Below are 13,529 nucleotides of genomic sequence, written 5' to 3' on the forward strand. Positions count from 1 at the left end.
TTTCTCTGTATAGCCCTGGCTGTCCTGGAACTCACTTTGTAGACCAGGCTGGCCTCGAACTCAGAAATCCGCCTGCCTCTGCCTCCCGAGTGCTGAGATTAAAGGCGTGCGCCACTATTCCTGGCATAAATCTTTTTTAAAAACAATAAAAATTATTGCCATTATAAATTTTTAAATTTGGGAGTAAATGTTTAGGAAATTTTAAAAATATATTGTTGTTTAGGAGTAAATGTTTAGGGAGAGATTTATTTATTTTTTTAATTAAATTATTTTTTATACTCCATATTGTGCTTTTGACCTTGTATGTGTTCCCATGGAGAATGAAGTCGAAATTCCAGCTGTGCAGCTCTGGCTTCTCCATCTCTCTGGCCTCTTCTACCCTGGCCTACCTCACTGTATCCAGCTCTCTTAGCCCACTCTCACCTTCCTCCCGGGCTGCTCCCTCTGGAGGACTGTTCTTTCAGAAAACTCACTTCTCATTTCCTGACCAACCCTTTGCTCTCTGCTAACTTTTACTTTTACTTCTCCTTCCTCCCCCGCTTCTCCTTCCTCCTCTTCTTCCGCCTCCTCCTCTTGTTCTGCCTGTTTGTTTTCAAGGCAGGATCTCTTCTTTTAGCCTTGAGTATCCTGGAACTCACTCTGTAGCACAGGCTGGCCTTAAACTCACTACATAGCCGACAGTGACCTTTGAACTCCTTACCTTCCTGCCTCCACCTCTTGAGTGCTAGGATTACAGCTGTGTCCACCATACTCTTTTTATGCCCTGCTGGGGATCGAACCTGGGGCTCTGTGTATGCTAGACAAGCACTCTACCAACTGAGCTATACACCCCATCCTGCTTTGCTCTCCTCACATTCCTTTTACTCCCAGCTACATATCGCTGTTTCTGTCCTGAGCTGTGCACAACATGGACGCTGTTCAGTGAGGCACTTGAGTACCCTGGTCATTTACATAGCTCCTACTGACACAGTCTGACACTGGAAGGATAGGCCAACCCATTCCCTCCAATGTTCTGATCCATCAAATGACTATTAAGTCTGTCACACTCTAGATGGATGCTTTCCCTTAGAATACAGTGGCTATTATCCACATACATTATTTAGGATTAAATTGAAGTGAATTAAAGTTAAATAAAACTTAAAAATTAGACCTTCTGACTCAGAGTCCCATTTCAAGTGCTCAGTAGCCACACTGTGGTGTAGCCTCCCTGAGGTGAGGTGATTGCCACTTGAGGCCAACCAATAACAAGACTGTTACAAAATGAAACAGTGTATTCTCACTCTACAGAAGCTAAATGGATAATACAGTTCTAGACTGATAAAGAAAAATGTATCACAATGTTTACTGGAAAAGCTATTCTTCCAGCCCAGAAATGTAGACAGTAATAAGTATATTTACTACACTGGTACACAACCCTAGTTAAAAAATGTCTTGGACTCTAGGTATTACTAAATGTGTTACTTTTTTTTTGTTTTGTTTTGTTTTGTTTTTTTATTTTTTATTTTTTGGTTTTTCAAGACAGGGTTTCTCTGTATAGCCCTGGCTGTCCTGGAACTCACTTTGTAGACCAGGCTAGTCTCGAACTCAGAAATCCGCCTGCCTCTGCCTCCCCAGTGCTGGGATTAAAGGTGTGCGCCACCACGCCCGGCTAATGTGTTACTTTGATAATGTAGTAAAAACACCATCAAAACTCCCACAAGGAAGGTATGACAGCATACATGTACAATCCCAACACCAGCAGGCTATAGAGCGAGGAGGATTTCTAGTTGAGTTTGAGGCTAGTCTGGGCTACACAATAAGGCTCCGTCAAGCCAGCAAACTTCCTTCATTTCACCTCAGTACCTCAGGACGCTGACTGAGGTGCTCACCGTCTGCTAATTCCCCACAGTATGTGGAGCCGTTCCACCACAGCGGTGCTCTAAGGCAGCCCCTCATGTGTGTGGTCTAAGGCTCAGGCTGAATCTGGCCATGGGAAACATAAGGGCGTGGGGGGTGGGGATCTGGCCACAGGAAGCATAATGGCAGCAGTTTGTGTATGTGTGTGTGTGTGTGTGTGTGTGTGGCCATGGAAAACACAATGGTAAGGGTTCAGGTTCAGTACCTTGGGTCCATTCCCTGCATTACAATCTCATCCTGCTTGCACTCCATCATGTCATTCGTAAACATAGCGTGGAAGTATGGGATGGAGGCCGCTAAGACGATCCTGTGAGCACTGAATTTGTGGTCCCCGATCTGTGGGCCAAAGAGAACACAAAGACAAATATTGAGTGACGACACTGATACAAAAGCCCCATCTTGCTTTCCCCAGCTTACCCCTCTGCTCATGGCAGTGACAAGGAAGACATCCCAGGGATGATGGCCGGACAAGGCTCATCCCAGAGACCCTCCCTGTGCATGTAAAACCTAATACACTCAGTGGTGGTGGAAGAGAAGAGGTGTAAAGATGGTAACAGAGTAAGCTTGAAAGCAACAAGTACCAGCTTTTACATATAGTGCAATTCCTCCCATTCTCTAAAACACACACTGCTTCAGCACTTTATTGAACTCTGGGTTTATTAAAAGGCACACTTATTAAAAGACAGAAAAGTACTCAAATTATAGCACTTAAAAGAATATTTGTAAAAAAAGAAAACAAAACAAAAAAACCCCAAGAAAACCAAAACCACAGAAACAGTGACAAGAAAGGAGAGGAAAATAAGGCCTGACTTGAGGAGGGCGGGAAAAGGATGAGAACACAGCAGGCTGTGGAAGATGACAAGCAGCTCACGTGCTGTCGGGGAAAATAACCCTGCCAGAAGCTTACAAGAATGGCCTAGGCTACAGACAGGCTGCTAGAGGGTCAGAGGCCATGTCTTTGATAGTCCAAAGGGTCAGAGGTCATTTCTCTAACATGCTCTTAGCTACTGAGTCACCTTTCCAGTCCCATTTGAGTCAGGGTCTCACTAGGTAGCCCTAGTTGGCCTGGAACTTGAACTCAGAGAAATCTGCCTCCCTCTGCCCCATGAGTGTTGGAATCTAAAGTGTGTGCCACCACGCCCCGCTCTAATGGGCAATTTAAAAAATTTAAAACTATTCTTTTTTTCTGAGATAGGATCTCTGTGTAACCCTCGATGTCCTGGAACTTGATCTGTAGATTGTCCTGCCTCTGCCTCTGCAGTACTAGGATTTAAGGCATGTGCCACCACTGTCCAGCTTTAACATTTTTATCTGTGTATGTGTGTCTGTGTAGGATGTGTGTGCAGGTGCCTATGGAGGTCAGAAGAGGGCATCAGATCCCCTGGTGCTGCAGTTATATGTATAGGTTGGCTGTGAGCTGCCCAATGCCGTACGTAGTGCTGGGAACTGAGCTCAGGTCCTCTAGAAGAGCAGCAAGTGCTCTTAAACACTGTGCCATCTTTCCACTCCCTAGTATCAGATATTTGTGCTTCTAGTTTGCTGCTTTGGAGTTTTCTTTCTTTTGTTGGATTGGGTTTTTTGTTTGTTTTTGTTTTTGTTTTTGAGAAAGGGTTTTTCTGTGTAGCCTGGGCTGTCCTGGAACAGGATCTGCAGACCAGGCCTGCCTCTGCCTCCCAAGTAGTGGGATTAAAAACTTGAGCGACTACCACCTGGCAAATGTATTTATTATTATAATCATGTGCATATGTGATTTGCCTGCATATATGGTTGTGTGAAGCTATCTGATCCACTGAAACTGGAACTGCAGCTGTAAGCTGCCATGTGGTGGCCAGGAATTGAACTCGGATCATCTCGAAGAACAGCCAGTACTCTGAGCACCGAGCCATTGCCTTGGCCTGCTTTGGAAAGTTCTTACAGCTTTCTGAACACTAACCCTGAGTGAGCAGCTACTCTTTCTGGAAATTTTAGACTTTCTCTGTTTCTGGAGTTCTAAAGTTTCAGGCTCTGTACCTGGGTGCTGATTTCTCTTACAAATTCTCTGCCTTATTTTAAATTTTGGAAAAGTATTTTCATAGCACATCTTTTCTTTTTATGTGTGGGTATGTATGTAACATATATATGTGTGTTCAGGTGTGCTTGGCCATGCTTGCACATATAGGAACCAGAGGTTGACATTGGATGTCTTCATAGACTGTGCTCCACCTGCTTTTTTGAGCCTGAATCTGAAACTTGCTGCTTTGGCGAGGCTGGTGGCCTAAGCCCCTGCATCTCCCCTCCTCTGCACCCCAGCACAGGTTACAGATGTGCTGAGACTCCTGTTTTATATGTAGGGATTGGAGAGCCACACCTAGGTCCTCGTGACTGCAGACATTTCATTCAGAGTCCTCTCTCCATCCCTCACACCACTTCCTTGTTGGATCATTCTATCTTATCATTCTGTGTGTGATGGGACACACATGACCCAGTTCGGGTGTGGAGGTCAAAGAACAACTTTCAGTGACCAGTTTTCTTTCCATCTTGGGTTCTGAGGATCACACTCATGTGGTCAGCCTTGTGTTATAAGCATCTGAGGGTGAACCATCTTGCCAACCTCTCATGCCATTCCCTTGATAAGATTCCTCCTTTTCTAGTGCTGTGTGAGAACGAGTATGGAAGCCAGAGGTCCATGTTCAATGTCTTCTGTGTCTTCCTTAATCACTGTGTATTGTTCATCTATGTATGCACAGGTGTGTGGTGTGTGTGTGTGTGTGTGTGTGTAGGCCAGAGGTCAATGTTGAGTGCCTTTCAAGATCACTCTTACTCTATTTTTTGAGATAGCCTCTTTTACTGAACCTGCTCACAGATCCAGCTCGGCTCAGTCTTAGGGTATATGATGGCAGGGCTTCACTTGGGCAGAGGCGCTGTGTCCACTCCTTGAATAAGCCAAGCAGCATGCATCCTGCTGTGGTTTTGTTGGAAGTGGTTTGGACTTTCCAGTTACAGCTGATTTCCTTTCTTAGAAGCTGCTAAGAGGATCAAGCACTCAGAAGCACTGTGTGCATCTTTAAGAACTGTTTTCCTTTTGGCAGTCGTGAATGGCAAGAGCTAGTTACTGAATATTTTTAAGGTATTTTTTTCTTCTGGTATCGGGGATTGAACCGGGGTTTATACATGCCAGGCAAGTACTCTACCACTGAGCTACATCACCAGCCTGGTAGGAGGGTTTTAAGGTTGAGGCCAGAGTGGACTAAACATATAGTACATTTCAGAAATAGTTTCAGCTATAGTAAGATCCTGTGTCACAAAAGCCCAGGAGCCACGTGTGGTGGCACATATCTTTAGTCCCAGAATCTGGAAGGCAAAAGTGGGCAGATCGCTTGAGTTTGAGGCCAACCTGGTCTCCATATTGAGTTCCAGGGTAGCTGAAGCTACCTCACATGGAGAGACCTTGTTATAAATAACACACACACACACACACACACACACACACACACGCACGCACGCACACACACACGCGCACACGCGCACACGCACATACACTTTTCTGTCCTGTCTCCTGTCTTGGTATGGTCTGTGAGTAGAGATAAGGTTTTGCACTTTTAGGTGGCTAGGAGTAAAAGCTAGAAGAAGCAAGACACCTCAGGATGCTATGATCTGAACCTGAAGCATGGCCATGGCTCCTGTGTTAAAGGTCTGTCTGGTCCTGAGCTCACAGTACTTACTCTCTGGGAAGGCCTAGCTGGAGGAGTGTGTTCTTATGGACAGTGTCTTGTCCTGGCCCCTTCCTCTTCCGATTTCTGCTTCCTGTGTACCATGAGGTGAGGGGCTGTGTTCTGTCATGCCCTCCTCGCCATGGTGGCCTAACACCTCTGTTAACACTTACTTTGATAACACTGGATACCAGAGTGAAAAGAAATTCAAACTTTGGTGTCCAGATAGCGTCCAATGCTCATACCTTAGTCTCTTTTCCTGTGGGAAACTAGGAATTGAACCTGTGGTCTTGTACACACTGCTCAGTCACTCTGCAAACTGACAAAGTTCAGTAGCTGTGAGTGACCGGTGGACCACAAAGCCAAAACCAGTTACTATCTGACCTTTTACAGTATATATTTGCTGTGGAGTCACAGGGAACAATTACCAAGAAGGAAGTGAGCAAGTCCTCCAGAAAAGAGGAAGTAGCAGCCCGCAGTTAAGACCTCAGCCCTGGGAACCCTCCCTTAGCTCCTCTCCACACTTCCCTCAGTAAATCTATATGAGCTCTGCTAAAAACAAACCAATACGCCTAGCCGAATCCCTCTCGATTTCCTGCTGATGTTCACGGACTCTCTTAGCCAAATCGGCAAAACTTATCTGCAATCTGTGGAATTCTACACTAACTCCACACACAAAGTGCTTCCTCCTTTGTAGAATGCAGAAAGACTGAGCCTGAGGTAAAGGCATTTAATTCTACACTAACTCCACAAAGTGCTTCCTCCTTTGTAGAATGCAGAAAGACTGAGCCTGAGGTAAAGGCATTTAATCCCCAGGACCTGCCTTTTTATTAAACAGTCTCAAGTTCAAACTGGCCTTGAACTTGCTATGTAAGTGAAGCCCAGGTGGACTTCTGAGTCTCCTGCTTCAGCCTCCCTAGTGCTGGGGTTACAAGTATTGCCACCATGCCTTTAATCTCAGAGACAAGATCTTGCTATATAGCCCTAGCTGGCCTACAACTCTAGCCTAGGCTGCCTTCAGCTCAGAGTAATCCTCCTGCTTCAGTCTCCCAAACACTAGGATTATAGACATGTGTCACTATAGTCAGTCCTCATCATTAGCCTTCTTTTTTAACGGTGTGATGCCCTCCAGCATCACCTCAGGGAGTGCTACCTTCCAGCATCACCTGAAACATCTAACAGGCTAGTGTATAAGAAACTGTCAAGGAAGGGAGGGGGATTGTCTCTCTTCAAATGCTGGAGATCTGCCCACCAGCCCCAAACACTAACAGAGGAACTTTGACCAGCTTGCTAGCAGCAGAAATGAGCCTCACAAACCCACAGGGCTGGGAACAGATGCCAAGCGTTCTCAAATACATCAGGTTCAGCCTGAGGGTCTGGCAGTGTTTTAAAGTACATTCCACCAAAAAGGGAGGAAGGGACACGGTGGCACATATCTTTAATCGCAGCACTAAGGAGGCAGAAGCAGGTGGACCTCGGAGTTTGAGGCTAGCCTGGTCTACAGAGTGAGTTCCAGGATAGCCAGGATTACACAGAGAAACTCCATATCAAAACAAACAAGCAAACACAAACAAACAAATAAATAAAAGAGATAGAAGGAATATTCCAAACTATTGATGAAGCTTCGGTCTTTCTGCTTTTCGGACTCCACAGGGTAGGAACTCAGGAAGGCAATGGGAGTTGCTGAGTGTTGACAATGGGATGTGGGGTTCCACCCCACAAAAAGAGCAGGTTAAGACATTCAAGCCTCTTTCCAGCCTTTCAGAAGCCTATTACCTTTTATCACTCAGACCGGACAGGGGAGCAGAGGAGGGGGGGAAGAGGAAGGCCGAGTCCTCAGGAATTGCTGCATCCGACTAGACCAAGATCAAATGCTAAGAAGCTATTTCTAACCAGTCCAGAGTCCACATTATGAGACTTCACATGCACAACTGGCTCCACCTCACCTTCCTCCTTGCTCCTCTAAGACAGACATACTTGAAACCACCGGATGCTATTTTCATGCCTGAGCCTTTGAGGCCTCCCTCCCTCAGTCCACAATGCCTCTTCCCGCCCTATCTGTCTAAGATCTGTCATCCTGAATGCATCAGTCACACACCAGTCTTCCCTGTGAACCAGGCACAAGCCCTCTCTCCTTTAAGTAGGCATCATCCTTTTGGTCTCTTGCAGGCTGCTGGTTACAACTGCACTCCGCAGAATTCACTGTGTCTTATCTGAGTGAGTGAAGAGTATCTTTGCCACTAATCTATAAACAAAGACAAAAGGAGGCCTCATTCTGGCTTCCTGGTGCTGCCTCACACACCTAGCCAAGCACCATGCCCAAGTGAATGGACTTGGCTAGCCGTCTGCTGACTCACAGGACATCACAGACTACCTTAGCCCTGTGGGGGTTCAGCAGATGATTCTGAGCATTTGAAGCATTTGAAGGATGAGGGGAGGAAAAGAAAGTTCAGGTGCTTCAGAAGCTCACCCTTCAGAGGGAGAAAACAAATGCACCCGTGCTTAGGAGAGGAGGAGCCGAGTGCACAGCATAACCATCACTAGGTCAGCCGGGAGGTGGTGGTGGCACATGCTTTTAGTCCCAGCACCAGTGGCAGAGCAGATGTCTGAGTTACAGGCCAGCCTGGGCTACACACAAACCCTGTCTCAAAAACAAACAAACAGAGCCACTAAATCCAGTTCAGGACAGCTGACATGGGCCCTAAAACTCTGCATTCAAATAAGCTCGTAAGCAGTGCTGATGCTCTGGGTTCAATGACAACAGTGTAAAGGTATCTTCTAGTGAAGGTACAGTGGAAGAGGGAGTGACTAATTACACCAGAAGGAAAGTGAGACTCACAGAGACTCAACTTTACACAATTACCTACTATGCTAGGACAGGGCAGAAGAAAGAAAACACGGGTCATTACCAAACAGAAACACAGGGGTCGGCAGGGAGAGAGGTATGTGAACCTGTAACTACAACATTAAACACAAATGCCCAGTGTTCTAGGACTCCAGTGGCTGCACACACCTGGGATCGCACCTGAGAGAAGGTAGCAGATCAAGAGTTCAAGGTCATCTGTGACATTGCCAGTTTGAGACCAGCCAGGGGATATGAAACCTGGCCTCAAAACCAAACACACAAAGAGCGGCTCTCCAGAGTGGGGAAGGTTTGGATGTTTCTCTCATGAGAAAAGATGAAAGGATCCTTAAGGCATGGACATGACCCTGCCCAACAGATGTGTCTGCAGAGGCATGGAGCACGACAGAGAGTGCAGACTACAGACCGTTACTGCAGGAGACTGGGCGACCAGGGGAGAAGAGCAAGAGGAAGTCAGAGTCCAGAAAGCACAGTGGGCAGAGCTAGGAAAGCCGGCGGGCTGCCTGTCTGCCAGCAAGTCCCATCATAAGCGCCTTTTGCTGGCCTCTGAGTCAGCAGGGGCAGTGGGTATTTGTAAGCAGCTTAGAGTAATCGGGCAGTCAGCTCAATCAGCAGTCCCTCCCTAAACCCTCCAGAAAACCAGCTGCCATCTGCTGCTTCTGCATTTCCCTCCACCTCTGGAAAGTGTGATAAACTTATTACCTAGTCCAAAACACAAACAACAAGACAGTATTTACCAAAAGAAGGCAGAGGTACCTTCGGTTGCCATGGGTTGCTGCACAGCTCTGCTCCACTCCACACTTCCCTGACAAGTCCATAACCTTATTTCGGGTGTACCGAAGAGCAGGCTTTCCTGGGGTGGTGGGATAGCTTAGTGGAAAGAGCTCACGGCAAGCATGAGTTAAAGATCCCAGCACCACATACAAATCAGGCTGAGGTAGAAAGCGTCTGGAATCCCAGGAGTCAGGACAGGAGGTCCCTGGAGCTCACTGGTCATTCAGTCTAGCCCAGCTGACCTTCAGCTTCAATGAGAGACCTTGGCTCAAAAACATAAGTGGAGAGCAACTGAGAAAGATAGCCAAGATACCCAGTATTGACCTCTGGCCTTCATATGCATGCACACACAGAACAACAGGTAAAATGTACCATGCATGCACACATGCATGGGTGAGCCATATAGACAGATGCACACACACACACACACACACACTCACGCATGAGTGAAATGAAATAAAAGTGTAAAAGCCTTGCCTTCACGAATGAGTTCTTGCTCTGGTTATTACCACCATCTCCCCTGAACAAAAATGAAGGGAAGTGCAGGTAAAATCCTGTGGTTTCCTCATGACCCACAGAGAAATCCTACCAGGTATGCTACAGTTTACCCCTAGCCTCTGCCTTCACTCACAGATAAGTCATAATTATTGCTGGCTTTATCCACTTATTCATAAAGGTGTGGTGGTTTGTTAAGAATGGCCTCCATACTCATGGGTTTGAATGCTTGGCCCATAGGTAGGAACACTATTAGGAGGTGTGGTCTTGGAGTAGGCATGGCCTTGCTGGGGGGAGTGAGTCACTGTGGGGTGGGCTGTGAGGACGCAGCTTTCTTCTGCCACCTGCAGATTAAGATATAGACCTCTCAGGTCTTTCTCTAGCACCACTTCAGCCTGGACACTGTCATGTTTCCCACCGTGATGATAATAATGGACTAACCCTCTGAACTGTAAACCTCTTTTCCTTTATAAGAGTTGCTGTGAGCCGGGCGTGGTGGCGCACGCCTGTAATCCCAGCACTCGGGAGGCAGAGGCAGGCAGATTTCTGAGTTCGAGGCCAGCCTGGTCTACAGAGTGAGTTCCAGGACAGCCAAGACTACACAGAGAAACCCTGTCTCGAACGCCACCCCACGCCCCCCCAAAAGAGTTGCTGAGGCCATGGTGTCTCTTCACAGCAATAGAAACCCCTAACAAAGCCAGTGCACATCTGTTTGGGTGCTGGGGTTGACTCGAGGACCTGAGGTGGGCTGGATACTGCGCTTCACTGAGCTGCTCGCCCATAAGGTATACAAGAGTCAGGGTTTTAAGCACGGAGCCAGGCTGAGTGGAGAGGAGAGGGCCTTGGCTGACTTCAGGCACTTCCTCTTTTCTTTCTGGTAATTCTGTTCTTACCATGTCAGCTCCCTGAAGGCTCCACAAAATAACAAACACACGTGTGCCTACCTCTGGCCCCATGCTTATTCTTCTTTTCACTCCATACTTCTCCCTCCCCTGCTGGAATGAATCACTCCTTGCCTGTGGCTCTCTATTCAGAGAGGCTGCTCTGGCTCCTCTGACAAACACAGCATTCTCAGGCTCCTGACCCTGCTCAGCTCCATCACAGACTTCTCACTATTGGCAATTCATAGCAGGTTTTCAGTTTGCTGTCCCACTACCAGCACAAGCTTATGTTCACAAAGACGTCCTTGAATAAGGTAGACAGAGACACATCTGTTGAATAAAATGAAAGACATCCAGAGAGAGCAGGATAACAGAGTCAAGAAGCTGAGCAGGGCCAGGCGATGGTGGTGCACGCCTTTAATCCCAGCACTTGGGAGGCAGAGGCAGGTGGATTTCTGAGTTCGAGGCCAACCTGGTCTACAGAGTGAATTCCAGGACAGCCAGGGCTACACAGAGAAACCCTGTCTCGAAAAACCAGAAAAAAAAAAAAAAAAAAAAAAGAAGAAGAAGAAGAAGCTGAGCATGTGATCACAGATTGCTGTTGGTCATTCCTAAGGTCTACAGTAACTCTCTGGGAAGGCCAGCAAGGTGACTAACAGGTCAAATCCAGAACCCATGTAAAAGCCAGAGGTTCAGGAACATGAGCATCTGTAATGCTAGCACTCCCTCGGTGAAGAGTGGCCAGTCAGCAAAGTGTGCCGTGTTACCGCGTCTCACATATAACAGTGCTGGTGGGCCAGCTAGTGGGTGTTGCAGGATATTTGATCACACTGTGTTGTTTACTGGAAAAACCTATTTCTAGTTGTGGTGTGGCTCAGCCTTATCACAGACAGACCTTTAATCCCTCATGCCTTTAGTACACACCTTTAATTCCAAACAGGAAGCACCCATGTTTGTAAGTGATGTCTAAATTGAGTGGCAAAGTGACGAATCAGAGAAAGGTTTGACAGAACAGGATATATCTAACTTTCATGAGAAGAGAGAGGAAAGGGAAGCTACTTAAGAGAGCAGTGAAAAGAGAGAGGGGGGGGAGCATTTTAACTGAGACAGTTGTAGAGACTCGGTGAGAAAGGCATGAGATCCCATGCCTTGAGATCCCATGGATCAATGAGGCTTGGATGACCTGATACTTGTGGGATCCATCTTAAAGCCAGGCAGCACGCTGGGGCCCATGGCCACACTCCCAGAGTGGGCAGAGATCAAAGGGCAGGGCACGTGGAGTTGCCAGTGGGTGCCGAGGGTAAAAACCTGCACCTTATAGAGGCTTGGTAGGTCAGAGATGCCAGCACAAGGTTCATGGCACCAGCACACCCCTTTCACCTCTTTCCTGTGAGCAAAGGCTACAGCCTGAGGTACAAGCTAACAGCCCAATATAGACAACAACCAGAAGAACTCCAATCCCAGACAGTGGCCTTTGACCAGGTAAAAATCTTTGGAATTCTGCTTAAATGTTAAAGAAAGAGAAAAAAAGAGAAAGAAAGAGAAAGAAAGAAAGAAGAAAGAAGAAAGAAAGAAAGGAAGAAAGAAACTAAATATAGAAAGTCATAGGGAGAAATAGTAAATAAAGTCTCTGAATGAAGGAGAAAGCTAGAGATTTAAAAAAGGAAAATATTTTCTTTTTTCTTTTTTTAAAAAAGATTTATTTATTTATTTATTTATTTATTTATTTATTTATTTATGTGTAAGTACACTGTAGCTGTCTTCAGACACACCAGAAGAGGGCATCAGATCTCATTGTGGGTGGTTGTGAGCCACCATGTGGTTGCTGGGATTTGAACTCAGGACCTTTGGAAGAGCACTCAGTGCTCTTACCCGTTGAGCCATCTCGCCAGCCCGGGAAATATTTTCTATGTTAAGAATGGAGAAAAATGTAATGACGAAGGGCATCTGGATCCTGTATAACTTTGTTTCACTTATCAGCTTACAAATAATTATATTTTCAATAATGATCAAATGTTATACATCCTTTTTAAGAGACATTATAACAAAGTGAACTTAGATAATAAAGAACTGAAAAAAAAAATCCCTGCTAGATTACAAACAATACAACAAAATTTAGGCAATCCTTTGAATCATGAAATTTCAGAGGAATCCAACCTACAGCGCCACCTTGTGCCACAATTGCAAATGGCAACCCATAGAGATGCAACATTGTGAACTAAGAGTACAGGTGGTTTAAAGGTGGCATCTTAGAGCCATGCCATATAATAGCTTATGTGTTCCATTTTGTAGAGTTTGAGAATTAAAGTATGTACATGTGTTAATACATAAAACAACTGATTTTTACTCAGGATTTAAATGGGCTTCTGCCTTGAGTTTTGAAAAGGCTGATTCTGCGATTGCTCATTTTTTAAAGATGATGGCTATCTTGTAAATACCTTTACAGACTGAAGCTGATGAGGCTTTGACATGGGTACATGGGTATCCATTAAAATATAACAATTTTTAGACATTATGGCATAGAAAACATATAAATATGTCTTACAATCCTATAGGTCGAGCCGGGCGTGGTGGCGCACGCCTTTAATCCCAGCACTTGGGAGGCAGAGGCAGGCAGATTTCTGAGTTCGAGGGCAGCCTGGTCTACAGAGAGGGTTCCAAGACAGCCAGGACTACATAGAGAAACCCTGTCTTGAAAAAACAACAACAACAAAAAAAACCAATCCTATAGGTCAAACAATTATAAAAGGATGTAGGTAGTTACACTTTAAAGGAAATGCTCATATAACAGAAGGGACATATGAGATCTCCAAGAAATAGGTTAAATAATGCTTTATTGCCTTTAAACTTTAAGTGTCAACGCGAAAGTACAATTGCTGAAAAACACTGGAAAAAGGACTGCTGAATTATATATATATATATATATGTATA

General features: G+C 45.7%; 1 protein-coding gene across 2 annotated transcripts in view; it reads right to left on the reverse strand.

Annotated features, from left to right (window-relative positions):
• The window catches only part of Klhl18 (kelch like family member 18), a 50,294-nt gene that overhangs the window by 26,344 nt on the left and 10,421 nt on the right, over nt 1-13,529 (reverse strand). For both annotated transcript variants that reach the window (XM_021207168.2, XM_029543639.1), the window contains exon 2: nt 2,102-2,232. In XM_021207168.2, coding sequence (XP_021062827.1) covers nt 2,102-2,232 — 131 coding nt within the window. The remainder of the gene's footprint in view (nt 1-2,101; nt 2,233-13,529) is intronic.

Source organism: Mus pahari, chromosome 10 (genome assembly GCF_900095145.1).
Source record: "Mus pahari chromosome 10, PAHARI_EIJ_v1.1, whole genome shotgun sequence".
Lineage (NCBI taxonomy): Eukaryota > Metazoa > Chordata > Mammalia > Rodentia > Muridae > Mus > Mus pahari.